General features: G+C 46.3%; 1 protein-coding gene across 3 annotated transcripts in view; it reads right to left on the bottom strand.

The window, feature by feature from the left end:
- CDH3 (cadherin 3) overlaps positions 1-12,392 on the bottom strand; it is a 44,508-nt gene extending 32,116 nt beyond the window's left edge. The window contains exons 1-2 of one of the 3 annotated variants that reach the window (XM_049864548.1): positions 12,222-12,392; positions 11,893-12,007 (exon numbers count right to left, since the gene is read on the bottom strand). In XM_049864548.1, the coding sequence (XP_049720505.1) occupies positions 11,893-12,007; positions 12,222-12,278 (172 nt within the window). In that variant the 5' untranslated portion in view covers positions 12,279-12,392. Of the gene's footprint in view, positions 1-11,892; positions 12,008-12,076; positions 12,120-12,221 lie in introns of those variants that run through there. The other 2 variants (XM_049864547.1, XM_049864549.1) reach the window with 2 other exon arrangements.
- Between the last annotated feature and the right edge of the window lie 1,110 nt (positions 12,393-13,502).

Here is a 13,502-nt window from a genome sequence, read left to right as displayed (position 1 = left end):
ACACTATGCAAAGATAAAGAACAATGATGAATCTGCGAAACATCTCACGACATGAAACAATCTGGAGGGCATTATGCTGAGTGAAATAAGTCAGTCACAAAAGGACAAATACTGTATGAGACCACTATTATAAAAACTCATGAAAAGGTTTACACACAGAAAGAAACAATCTTTGATGGTTACGAGGAAGGGAAGGGGTGAGAAAGGAAAAATACTAACTAGACAATAGACCAGTGGTAATTTTGGTGAAGGGTAAGACAGTACACAATACTGGGGAAGCCAGCACTACTTGCCCAAGACAACGTCAGAGAAGCTTCATAGACACATCCAAACCCCCAAAAGGACCAAGTTACTGGACTGAGGGCTGGGGACCATGGTCTTCAGGGACATCTAACTCAATTGGAATAACACAGTTTATGAAGAAACTGTTCTATATCCTACTTTGATGGGTAGCATCTGGGATCTTAAAAGTTTGCAAGCAGTCATCTAAGATACATTTACTGGTCCCACCCTGTCTGAAGCAAAGAAGAATGAAGAAAACCAAAGATACAAGGGAAAGATCAGTCCAAAGGACTAACGGACCACAACTACCACAGCCTCCACCAGACTGAATATAGCACAACTAGATGGTGCCCAGCTACCACCACCAACTGCAGGGTCACAATAAAGGGTCCCGGGCAGAGCTGGCAAAAAATGTAGAACAAAATTCAAACTCACAAAAAAACACCAGACTTACTAGTCTGACAGAGACTGGAGAAACCCCAAGAATATGGCACCCTTTTAACTCAGTACTGAAGTCCACCCTTTAGCCAAAGATTCAAAAAAAAAAAAAAAAAAAACCCATTGCCCTCGAGTTGATTCCAACTCATAGTGACCCTATAGGACACAGTAGAATTGCCCCACAGAGTTTCCAAAGAGCGCATGGGGGATTCAAACTGCTGACCCTCTGGTTAGCAGCCATAGCACTTAACCACTACACCACCAGGGTTTCCAGCCAAAGATTAGACAGGCCTATAAGATAAACAATAACACACATAGTTCAACCATGTATATGGGGACTAAATGGGCACACAGGCCCAAAAGCAAAGACAAGTAGGCGGGAAGGGATAGGAAAACTGGGCGAATGGAAATGGGGAACCCAAGGTCAAGAAGGGGAGAATGTTGTCACATCGTTGGTTGGTAACCAATGTTACAAAATAATTTGTGTATTAATTGTTTAACGAGAAACTAATTTGCTCTGTAAACTTTCACCTAAAGCACAATAAAGAATAAAAAACTATCTCAGTTAACAGTTAATACTTACCCAGCATCCTCCTCCTCCTTGACCGTTTCTCCCTCAGACCCCCCTTCCCAACCAATTACCAAGACTCATGCCTCCATCACTACCCCTACACCACCTTAGTACATACTACACCATCCTTATCCTAAATGAATGCAAAACTCTGCATTTAAAAAAGTGGACTCTTATTAAAATGCAAGAACACAGTACATTTGAGGAAATTGAATAAGGCCACTTCCTTGTTTGAAACTCAGCAATGATGTGCCCTTGTTCTTAGGATAAAAAACAAAATCTTTAGTGTGCCCAGCCCCAGCCCCCACTCTCCAGTCACATTGGTCCTCTTAAACATACTAGGATGCCCTCCTGACAACAGGGCCTTTGCACATGCTACTGTCTGTCTAGAACAGTGTCTCCTCCCGTTCCTACTCCAACTTTGTCTAGCTACCTCCTAATATCTTTCAGATACAGTGCAAAAGTTACTTTCTCAGGGAAAATATCCCTCAACTCTCCCAAACTAGATCAGTTTCCTATGTTAAAAACTCTCTTGGCTCTGGGTAACTTTCTTTCATAAAGCTTATTAGAATTTGTAATTATATAATTACTTGTAATTATCTAATTGCCTTTTCTCCAACTAGTCTGTATAACGCACAAAGGCAAAGTCTGTTAGAATTCGCTCATCACTGTATCCCCACACCTAGCACAGTGACTGGTACAAAGAAGGTGTTCAATAATTGTCAAAAAATCAAGTGAATTTGACCTAGCAATTCCACTTCTAAGAATCCTTCTTAAAGAAATATGCACACAAAATATTTCAGTGATGACAATACTACAGCCACTAAATCTAATATTTATTCACTTTCTATATGCTGTTTGGAAACTCTGGTGGCATAGTGGTTAAATATTACGGATGCCAACCAAGAGGTCAGCAGTTCGAATCCTCCAGGCACTCCTTGGATACTCTGTGGGGCAGTTCTACTCTGTTCTACAGGGTTCCTACGAGTCGGAATCAGTTCGACGGCAGAGGGTTTGGTTTTGGTTTTTTATATGCTGTTTCATACACTAACTCATTTAGTCTTCATTAGAGCCCTATGCAATCCCCCTTATTATCTCTATTTTACAGATGAGGAAACTGAGGCACAGAGGTTAAGTAACTTGCTAAAGGTTTCACAGCTAGTATGTGACAAACAGATTCAAACTCAGGCAGAGTGTTCTGGAATACCTACATTATACTACAGTTATATTTTAGGCAAACTTTAATTGTAGAAATTTGACATTGTGCCATAGATATTAAAGTCTCATTTTGTATGCAAAGTCTGAAAAAAAGCAAACCCTCCAAATTAAAGAAAAATTGTGGAGCTACATAATTTCAAAGGTAGAGTGATTAGTTAATTATAAGCTTCCCAGCCTCCCCCAGATGCCCATAAATACATACACTTCAGATGTGTTCAATGAGAACACAAGTCTTGAATCATGGGAGTTACAAATTATTTGAAGTCTTCAAGAATACATCCTTTACATCAATGCAAAATGCCTTGTACAAAGCTGTTTATTTTAACATTATTTCAGTTTAAGGAAAAAAACACTTAAGCCTCTATTGGGGGAAAATATAAGAACAGAAATGAGTGTCCACTTTAAGAATGCAAATCAACTTTTACTCACGAAAATGTTTGCTAACTAGATTTTGAAATCTAAAGAAAATTTCTAGGGAAAAAAATGCATTTTTGCTTTGACTGAACGTCACATTCTCAAGCTCTCAACATTTAAGGAAGATAATGCAGGTGCTAATAAATTTGATAGTTTACTTCTAAAATCTTTTGATTTTTGGTGGTTTAAATGCTTCAAAATAGATTATTAAGTCATCAAACAATGGTTAGTGTGAAAAATTATGGTTTTTAAATAGTATAACTTCAGTATGCTCATTGCACACTTTGTCTTGAAGGCATTATTAAAACATAAAGGCAATTTATCTGGATGGGGTTAAGATGAACAATTTGCTCAATCATCTTCCTATAGCAGTCTTTCCTAATAAGGTGATTTCTGATAATTAGATTTCTAAAAATCCAAACACTTAACAGTTTTTATGTTAACTCCCCACCACCACATCTGTAACATATAAAACTAGGGGAGTGACTAAATCATGGTACATCCACCACATGGAAGACTATGGAGCTGTTAAAAACAAGATCGATGTGTATTTAATCTGGAATGATGCCTATGATTAAATAAATTAAAAAGGCAAGTTGCAGAATAATGTTTGTATGTGTGATATAGTCCAATATTCTTGTGTTTAAAAAATCTATCATGCATACGTAAGTTTCTTGTACAGAAAAAGGTCTACGAGGATTCACATTAACCTTAACTATGCTTACCCTTAGGGAGTAGAACTGGTAAGAGGACTTTCATTTGTTTATCTCTGAACTGCTTCCCTTGAGAGGCAGTAGAGTTTAGTGAATCAAGCTCAGCCTGTCTAGATATGATTCCAAGCTCTGCTACTTAGTAGCTGTGTGATTTTGGGCAAGTTACTTAACCTCTTTGGCTTTAGTGTCCTCATCTGCAAATTGGCGATGGTACCTACCTCACAGGGATATTATAGGGGATTAAATGAGTTAATACCTGTAAAATGCTAAGAACTGTACCTGTTGTATGGTATAGTAAGTGCCATATATTTTTATTGAAAAAAAAAAAATTGTCTGTACCATGAGCATATATTTATGTATTAATTTAAAATCCCAACCAGTCAGCCCTACATAAACGATATAAAAATAGTGTATGTGGGGGGAAGGGGTGATAAAAATAAAAGGCTCCCAGGAAATTTTGATAATCAGCCAAGCTTGCAAACTACTGACTCAGAGGCCAAAGGTAGGGGTAAACCAATCGGAGTGTGGTTGAGCCCCAGTTGGGGAATGCAGAATTCTAGAAGTAGAAAAGAGACCACAAAAAAAAAAAAAGGCAGGTCTTGAAGCCCTGGTGGGAAGTCCCAACAGAAGCAGACTCCACAGGGAGAGGGCAGGGTGTGGGCCTGGTGTCTTGTTCTGGCTTGTGTGTGGGGAGCCCACAAGTAGCTGTTTTTCCCCCTGCTTGAAGCTTCAACAAGATGGGGCTCGTAGTGAGAAGGCAGCTCAGGAGGCACCTAGCCTTAAGCAAGGCACCCAGGATGGTAGTAGGTCCCCACTCCTGCCTTCTAACTCCCCAACCAGTCCACCTCCTCACAGTTCTGAGGCCACAGAGAAACTTCCTACACACAATAGACTTAGGAGTTGGGACTTCAGGAGTAACTTGCCTCAGGCAACACAGTTTGGGATGAGAAAACAGGCCTAGAGTCCCACTTCCCTTTGCCTGTTCCTAGATTTACAGCATCAGACCTACCCCCACTGCTGGGTTTGACAAGAGTTTGAACCTCTAAATGGACCTGCGTGATCTTGGGCAAACCACTTCTCTGGACATAGTTCCTGCTTTTCTATAAAATGATGGGATGGGGCTGGGGGATATGTTGTAGTCCCCAAATTTTTGAGAGGAATCTTCTCAGAAAAATGCACACGTACTCTTGTACACAATTCTAAGGGATCAAAAACTTCTTAAGTTAATGTGAGGCCCAAAAGTCAGAACTTATGGACAAAATGAACCCTCTACTTCTCCTGGTCCACAGCACAAGTTTTCAAGGCTTCTTGGTAATAGAGATATAACTTCAAACTAATCTTACACTGTCCTAAACAAGCACAAGTGGGGTTACTGAGACTGAGAGGAAAGAGGAAGGCCTGGGATTTTATCTCCTCAACGCCCCATCTCCCCACTTAACCTATGACATGCCTCAGAGTCCTAGGAGAAAACAGATCTTTCCTCCTTAGGGTGGTTATGACAGGGAGGCATCCCACTAGTCTTCCCCATTGAATCAGGCCCTCCACATCCTGGCTGGGTGTCCCTGGCTCTGCACCCTCTTTCAGACATTAGGGACAGAGCCATAGATGCATTCAACGATAAGGTAAAAGGAGAAAGAAAAGTATTTATATGACTTTCTTTCTCAGGGTGAAGTGTTTTGGCTCACCTCAGACAAGCAAGCAGCAGGACCCCAGAACCCCGAAGTTCAGCTGGGCCATGGCAGCTGCAGCCTAAAGGAGATTTTGTCAGCCTAAAGGATTTGTGGACCACTGATACTCTAAGTAACACAGAACCACAAGGGTTCCAGGATTTGGTTCTGTGTGTGTGTGTGTATATCCATCTCTATTCAGAGCACAGGGTGGGGGGAGGTCCTTACTGCAGGAAGGAAGGTGGGGGTGGGGTACAGAGACGCAGAAGATGAATGGCTAAGAACTGTCAATGTGAGTGGCTTTCAGGCCTGGTGTCTGAACCCTCCCTATTTCCCCACATCCTAAACTGAGGCCAGCCTTGCTCTTTCAGCTGATGGCTCTCCCCCCATTCCAGCTCCTGGTGATTAACAGAGACCTGTCTGGAGGGTACAGGAATGCAAAGCTCTTGAGCCAGAAGTTAACTATTTCCAATCTTCCTCTAGCTTGGCCAGGACTAGAGGACTCAAACCTTTCCCTCCCCGACCCTGCACTCCCAAACAGTTAATACCTTAGACTCAGGAGGTCAAATCTAGGTACAAATACTGACTCTACCACTTACTAGCTGGGTGACCTTGGACAAGTTACAAACCTAAGTTCCCTATCTGGTTAAATGGGGCCAGTTCCACCCACCTCATGGGGCTTCTATGAGGATTAAAGGGGCTTATTACATAAAGTACTTAATGCAGTTTCTAGAACTCAGTAAGCTCTCAAGAAATGGTATTCAGGATTTTTTTAAAAAAAGCCCTTCCTTGCTAGCCCTGCTGCCTGGGTTGGCAATGCCAAGTGACTAAACGAACTGAGGAAGACAATGCTCTTCGGTCAGGACAAAGTCAGGAAGGGGAGTCTAGAAGGGATGCTAGAGATGGGAATGTTCTCATTCCAGGGAAGACCCAAAGCTTCAGAGATGCTGGTCTCCATGAAGGTACAACTGGGGCTTCATCCACATACCCAGCCTTCCCCAAACACCTTGTTGCCTCTGTTATGGAATAACACAAATTCCAAGTAGGGCTACAGCCTGCCTACTTCTCCTTTTGCCTCTCCCCACCTTGTACACCACGATCCAGCAAAAGCAAACGTATTTATGTTCCTGGAACCCATCATGCCATTCCTGCTGCCGGAAACACAGAACTCTCCTCACCAACTCTCGTGCCTCAACCCCTTTGCCTAACTCTTCCTCAGCCTCTGGTTTGGACATCTCTTCCTCCAGGTCCCTCCAAGAACACAGCAGCAACCATTTCTATGTGACCCCATATTTTTCCTTCTCTACCTCCCACCCTATCACATACCATATATTGTACTTATTTTGTCTGTCTCCTTCCACCAGAAGGTAAAACTCTAGGAGGGCTGGGATTGTTGCGTGTTTTGCTCACTGCTGTACCCCCAGAACCTACAACAGTACTTGGCACTTAGTAAGTGCTAATAAATATTTGCTGAATCAAGGATTCAACGTTTCTTGAGCCTCCCTATGTCTACAATGATGGAGGAAATACTAACGCCAAGAGAAGTTGGACTCAGCAACCTTGGCCAAATGAGGAGGCTGCTGCCCACCCACACACCGGCTAGAATAAAAATCTCCACACAGGAAGAAGTTCTCACCCAAGAAATTCAAGACCCTTACCAAATTCCCTTTCTACCTTGGGGTGAAGTAGCAAGCACTGGCGCCAGGGCAAATAAAGGGAAGGTTTTCTCTCCCATAATATAAGTGTATAATAAAGACTTGCTGGCTCTCAGAGTAGGCCCAGCTGAGATGCAAGAATCCAGGAGGGGTAGATCTCGTAAGGAGGTTGAAGGGGGGTGAGAGGTGGTAGAATTCAGAAGAGACTCAGCTACTTCAGGACTTCCAGTACAGAACCACAGTACTGAGAGCCTCAGTTAACTGTCAAGTTAGCCCAGCAATTGCACTCCAAGGTAAATACCTAAAGACACACGTACATAAGTTCACCAAAAGACTGTACAAGAATGTTCACAGCAGCACTATTCATAATAGCCAAAAAAAAATGGGCTACTCAAATGCCCATCAACAGAACAGTGGTATAGTCACATAATGGAATGCTCTATAACAATGAGAATCCACTACAACTACTATTTTTGTAGCATTATGAAAAAATTTCACAATGCACAGTGAAAGAAGCCAGATCCAAGAGGATATACTGTATGATTCTTTTACCTAAAGTTCAAATACAAGCAAATTCATTTATGGTATTAGAAGTCAGAACAGTGGTTGTCTTGCCGGGCGGAAGCTTCTGAGGTGCTGGCAATGCCGTTTCTTGATCTGCATGCTAGATAAGTGGGTGTGTTAAGTTTGTGAAGTTCATCAAACATTTGGGAACTTATCTCTTCATGTGTTATTCTCCAATAACACTAGTTCTCGGAATGGAGACCAGTCAGCCTCAGGACTGAAGCCTCAACTGATTTGGGCAGGGTAAGCCCTTCTCTCCCTTCATCTTCTCCATCATCCTCTAATCGCTTTGCAGAGCTTTAGTTTCCAGCTCTAGCAGCTCCTTGCTCATCATGAGTAATGCCTTCCTTACAAAACAAGGAGATGAGGACACCCTGCACTGGGTAACCTAGGAACAGAGTGTCATTTGAGGAGGTGGGAAGGCACACTGGAGGTTTGAGACCTGCTCCCCAGGCACAAGCTAGTGGTGATGTAGGGCAGAGACTTCAGCAACCAACCCTATTCTGCCACTGAGCTAGGAAGGCAGCTGGCCAGTCTCAAAACCCAGGCTCCCAAACATTCATTCCTCAGTGGCAGATTTATAGGGCACTGTGGAATCCCCCTGGCTGTAGAGGCAGATAACTAGAGTTTAAATCCTGGTCTTATTGCTGGCTGCCCCAGTGACTTTACACCAAGTCCCTTAACCCCATTTTATAGCTGAGGGGAAGTTATCTCACCTGCTTTGCAAGGCAGTCATAAGCAGAAAAATAAATTAATATTAGAGTGTAAGCTCCCCAAGGGCAAAGACTTTGTTTTGTTCATTGCTTAGCTCTATAGTTCTAGAAACAGTAAATAAGTGTTTACTGAAAGTGAAATGTAAATAGAGGGCATAGCCCAGAGAAGGGGCTCCAAAATTTAAAAAAAATTTTTTTACAATGAGATCCAAAATAAGGAGCAAAAACCAATCTGAAGTTAACCCATGCCCAAAATCCTACCAAAGCTGAAGACTGTTGGCTTTCAACCTTACCCAAAGACTGACGGAAGGTCCGTCGAACCCTCTGAGGGGCCACAATAATTGTTCGCAATTCAGGATGGGTAGACCACTTTAGGAGCCCTGGTAGCTCAGTGGTTAAGAGCTTGGCTGTTAACCAAAATGTCAGCCGTTCGAATTCACCAGCCACTCCTTGGAAACCTTATGGGGTAGTTCTACTCTGTCCTATAGGGTAGCTATGAGCCGGAATCGACTTGATGGCAATGAGTTTTTTTTGGGCGGGGGGGGGAGTTAGACCACTTTAGGTCACTGCACTAATACCATTCAAGTTTCCTCCTTGCACCTCTCCTTTGTCTATGTTTCCACAGGATACTTGAAATCCAGACTGCGGGGTCCAGGCAGGAAAATGTTCCTGCCCCACTCCCCTCCAGAGTAACCTCTCACTCTTAGTCAAGCCCAGCTTCACCTGACTTAAGCCCCCATCACCAAGTCAGCTCCCTCTACCGGAATGTTTCTGGAAAACCCTATTTACAAAAGTCTGAGTGCTTCTGGGGTAAAAAAATTAAAAAATATATTTATTCATTTATTTTGCTCTTGGGGTAGGCATTTATTATTGGTGGCTGCAGGATTCAGGGCTCTAATAGTCTACTTTTTCCTTCCACTCCCCCTCCCATTTTCTGGTATTAAAAAGTGCCGCAGAACTCAGGAGTCAGAAACTTCTACTCAAGTCCCAGCTGGCCAGCCACTGCAGTGATAAGACTTTGGTGAAGCCACAACCACTTAGGTTTCATCTGTAAAATGAGCCATCCTTCACAAGGTTGTCTCAATTCATGCAAATACCTAAAGGGCATCTTTTAAATACCAGGTCCTGGGCATATACCTAGAACCCTCAAGGAAACCATGCCACGAGTTCTCAACCTTTAAGACCTTCCTTCTTCACAAGTTTATAAAGACTAGAGACAGGCCACATCAGAGAGTGTGACCTCTACCAGGGCTGGGCTACAGTGTTTCTGAAGTCCCAATTCTGAGATTAAGAGCTCAACTTGTTTAATATTTACCTTACCAGCTTCAAGGGAATGTTAGGAGGATAAAGCAAGCTCAGAGTTGTAGAAGGGCTTTGAAGAGGAAGATGCACATACAAACAAGGTATTAATTATATCAGATAATTTCTTTGAGCTCAACTTCATAGACACCCATGATATTCATAACCCAGGGACAAACAACAGGGGCAATTGTTCATTAGAAATATGGAAACTGCCAAACTTGAGAGTTTGTATGTACCCTCAGGATACTTCTTTCAACACTGAATCCAGTCTGTGGCTGCTGTGTATAGAGGATGGGGAGCTGGGGGGGAGGAAGGAGGGAGGTAGAATGGTGTCAGGAGCTGAAGACTAGGGGGAGAAATACCAATATTTTATTTTTGTGTTGTTGGGGAGTTCCAATTTATTTCGAACCAACTGGGCCCAGAAACTCACTTTTACTTTAAAAAAATTGGCAGTCCATTCCCCAGGCAACTTGTTCTAAGAACCAGTCGTGGGGCAGTGAGACTCCAGGTGAGCCAAGCACATTAACTCACTCTTTGTTTTATAACCCAGGTGTGCTCCTGGCAGGGAACACACCATTCTCACAACCATAAACCAGATACCCAAGAACACTGAATTTCCTCAAAAGGTTTAAAATGCCTGACATCACCAGGAAGCTCTCACCAACCCGACCATGAAATCAAAAACCTAATCACCGCTTTCCCCCAACAACCTCAAGCCTAGTGAAGTGACAGCTAATCTGATATTTCTTGCTTCAGTAAGAAGGATAAGCCACAGACAACACTCAAAGCCACAGCCTGCTCTCGGAGACTGGAGTCAGAAAACTTGACAATGGCGGGGGGGCGGGGGGAGGGGGTAGATTTGGCAGAGGTCTGGTTAGCAATACAGCTTCCTCCGGGAAGTGGAATTGGATTTGGGGCCCTGCCTGAGTTAACATTTTTACAGGTTGGCTGAGTTGCAGTTTGTTAGCCAGCCAGTAATAAACCCATGCGCGCAAGAATTTAAAGTTTATGAGGCATGACCTCTTCATGCCTCTCCTGAGCTCCCTACAGCCCAGGGTTTAAGAAGTCTGGCCCAGCCTGGTGTTGTTTTGTCAATCTGCAGTTATTTGGGGAAAGGGGAAAAAAAGGCTTCTGCAGAGTCAAGACCCCCAATCCTCTTTTGGAGAGACAAAGCAGAGCCATTCCCTCCCCTCATCATAAAGCACCCCCACATTCAAGCCAAGCAGTGGAAATTGGTACCTGGGGTGGGGTACGTTGCTGGAGACATTAGAGAAATGCTAGGTGGCAGCAGTTCTCAACTGTTTTAAAGCCAGGTAAACTGTGGATTCCCTCCCCAGAAAAAATGCAGGCATAAGTTCTCAAACAGTAACGCATTTTAGGTATCCTCTGGAACCACGCCCAAAGATCCCAGGTTAAGCGCCCCTGTTTAAGAATTTGGGTTTGTTCCCATGGAGGAAGCCCCCCATCTTCCCCACCTAAAGGGGAAAGGGCCCCCACTAATCGGCAACTGCGTAGTCTCTTGGTACACTGATTCCCTGCACCAACCGGCCCCCACTCTCAACTTTTTGAACTGGGTGGGGGGGGGCCTAGTAATTGGGAGATCAAAAAGGTGCTTTGATCTCCCATTCACCGCCCTGTAGCCCAAGACCTGCTGGCTTGGGATACCCCCGAGGTTACTAAATGATCTAACATCCCCGCCCCAAGACTCTGGGGTTGAGGTGTCTCCCTTGCGTGATGGCCCCAGCCCAGGTGTGCCAGTGCCAGGCCCAGTTCCCAAGCAGGCGGCAGGGGCACAAGCCCTCCGGGAAGAGCAGGGTTAAGAGTGCATTCCAGCTGCTGGGGAAGAAGGGGGTGGGGGAGGGGAGCGAGAAGAGAAACAGACCCCGTCTGTCTGTCGGAGTCACAAAGCACAGTTCACAAAGGGGGCCCGAGAGGGGCGAAGGGGGCCTGCCCGGGGCACAGCGCATCCCCACACCTGCGCGGGGGTGGGAGAAGGAATGTGGACGGCGCATTCCTCTGCTGGGGCCAGCCGGGGGAGCTTTCCACGTGGGGACTGGGTGAGAAGAACGGCGCCCGCCCAGCACCGCGAAGGAGGGGGGGTAAAGGTAAGCAGCAGCTGCGGGGCGAGGAGGGGATTGGACGGCAGGGGGCGCTATGCTCTCCCGCCTTCTCTGTCAGCTGCCGGGTCCCCCCATTCCCGCCCCCAAGGCGCTTTCTGGGCCTCCCCCGGACTTGAGGTGGTTCCAGAAGTCCCTCGGTCCATCCTGGACGCCCTTCGTCCCAGCCACACTGGAGCAGACCACATACGGCCCCCGCCCCGCCGCTTCACTCGGGCGGACTCCGGGAGGGTCTTACCTTTCCCCAGCACCTGGCCTGGCTTCAGCTCCGCGCCTCTGGCCTCCAAGGTCACTTCAGCCTCCCCGAAGCCCGCCCGGCACGGTTCGGTGGCCGCGCACCGCGGCCAGCAAACCTGCGCCCGAGAGAAGCGGGATAAAGATAGGAGCTAGTTCACAGGCATTCCCAGTCCTGCATATCCCACCTTGAAGAGTCCTTACGGAGCTTCCCGCACTACTTTGGCCCCGAGGAGCCGAGCCCTGCTCTCTCCCCGACGCGAGAGGCGTGCGGACCCCACCCGCCCTCCAGGGAGCAGTACCGGCCCGGCCAAAGGTAAGGAGTTGGAGTACCTTGAGGAGGACGGCGACGAAGAGGAGGGATGCAGAAGGCCCCCTAGAGAGCCTCATGGCAGGAGAGAGAGGTGAAGAGGCTGCCGCGACTGCAGACTGGCGCTTGGTTAAGCTCTTGGAGTCCCTTGGAGCACCGCCGCTCGTCGAAGCGATGGGGAGGAGGCCAGGTAAGCGCAGGTAGGTGCTGATTGGCCCAGTGCTGCAAGGCTCCGCCCCCTCGCAGGTGGGGCCGCGGCCTGAGAGGTCAAGGCGCTGGTGGAGCCCCTCTTGCCCTCCCTGGTGCCCTCCTGCGTTCTCCCGGATTTCCTGGAGCTGCTCCCAGTAGGGCTCAGCCCACGTCTGGGTTCTGAGTTCCAGATAAAAAAAGGCCACTCCGCTACCTCCGCAGCGCGGGAAGAAAAATGTTTCTGTGCCTTACGACTACAGTGGAGACGCATTTAAAGCTGACAGGAGACTGAGGCGCCCAGTTTACACTCCCAGAGGCGCTCTGTTATCCAACTCTTTGATGGAGACCAGCGTGCCTGCTCTACCCTTGGCCACAGCCGAGGCTGCCCTCTGCCTCTTTCTCCACCCTCCCACGCTGGCCCGTCCGGAGTGCCCCAGGGTTTAAAACTGGCAATGAGTTCCTGAGGAACCGCGTTAGAAAAATTTGCTACAAAGCCCTCCAACTTGCGGGAGACTCATTATTCCCATTTCACAGCTGAACAGATGGAGGCTAGGAAAGAAATGACTCGCCCTTGGTCCCAGAGTTTGGAAGCCGTGGTGGCGCCAAAGACTGTGAGGTAGGAAGGGTGGTTATTAGCCCCATAATCTTCAGCATTCCCCCAATATAAATTGATGTTTTCTCATCTTTATGTAAAGTGTAAATAAAGGCATTTTTTCAAAATGCGGCTGTTTTTATAGGTCTGAAATACTGTGCTAGCTGTGCAAAGCAGCCTTCCCGGGATTCTCGCTTCAAAAACAGCTCTCCTACCCATTTCCTGGAAGATAAGAGGGGGAACTGGGATTTGAGCCCTCATTCCTCTATTTTAGACCTGAAGTGCTTTCCTCTTTGGGGCACACGAAGTGGACTCTGGGCCTAAAAACAGTCCTGAGACTCAATCACCCTGTCCCGTAAGCCCTTTCCTACTGAGCTGAGTTTTCCGGCCATTCACACCCCCTTGTTCCCGAAATTCCCTCCCCCCCCCTCCCCGGCCCCGCACCCCAGCTACGTTGAGAACCCCAGCCTGACTCCTCCTTCCTCCCACCCACCCAGCTCAGATTTAGGGGTTTGAAGGGGGG

This window comes from Elephas maximus, chromosome 21, assembly GCF_024166365.1.
Source record: "Elephas maximus indicus isolate mEleMax1 chromosome 21, mEleMax1 primary haplotype, whole genome shotgun sequence".
Taxonomy (NCBI): Eukaryota; Metazoa; Chordata; class Mammalia; order Proboscidea; family Elephantidae; genus Elephas; species Elephas maximus.
Note: the sequence above shows the minus strand (reverse complement) of the source record. Positions and strands in the feature narration are given on the sequence as shown.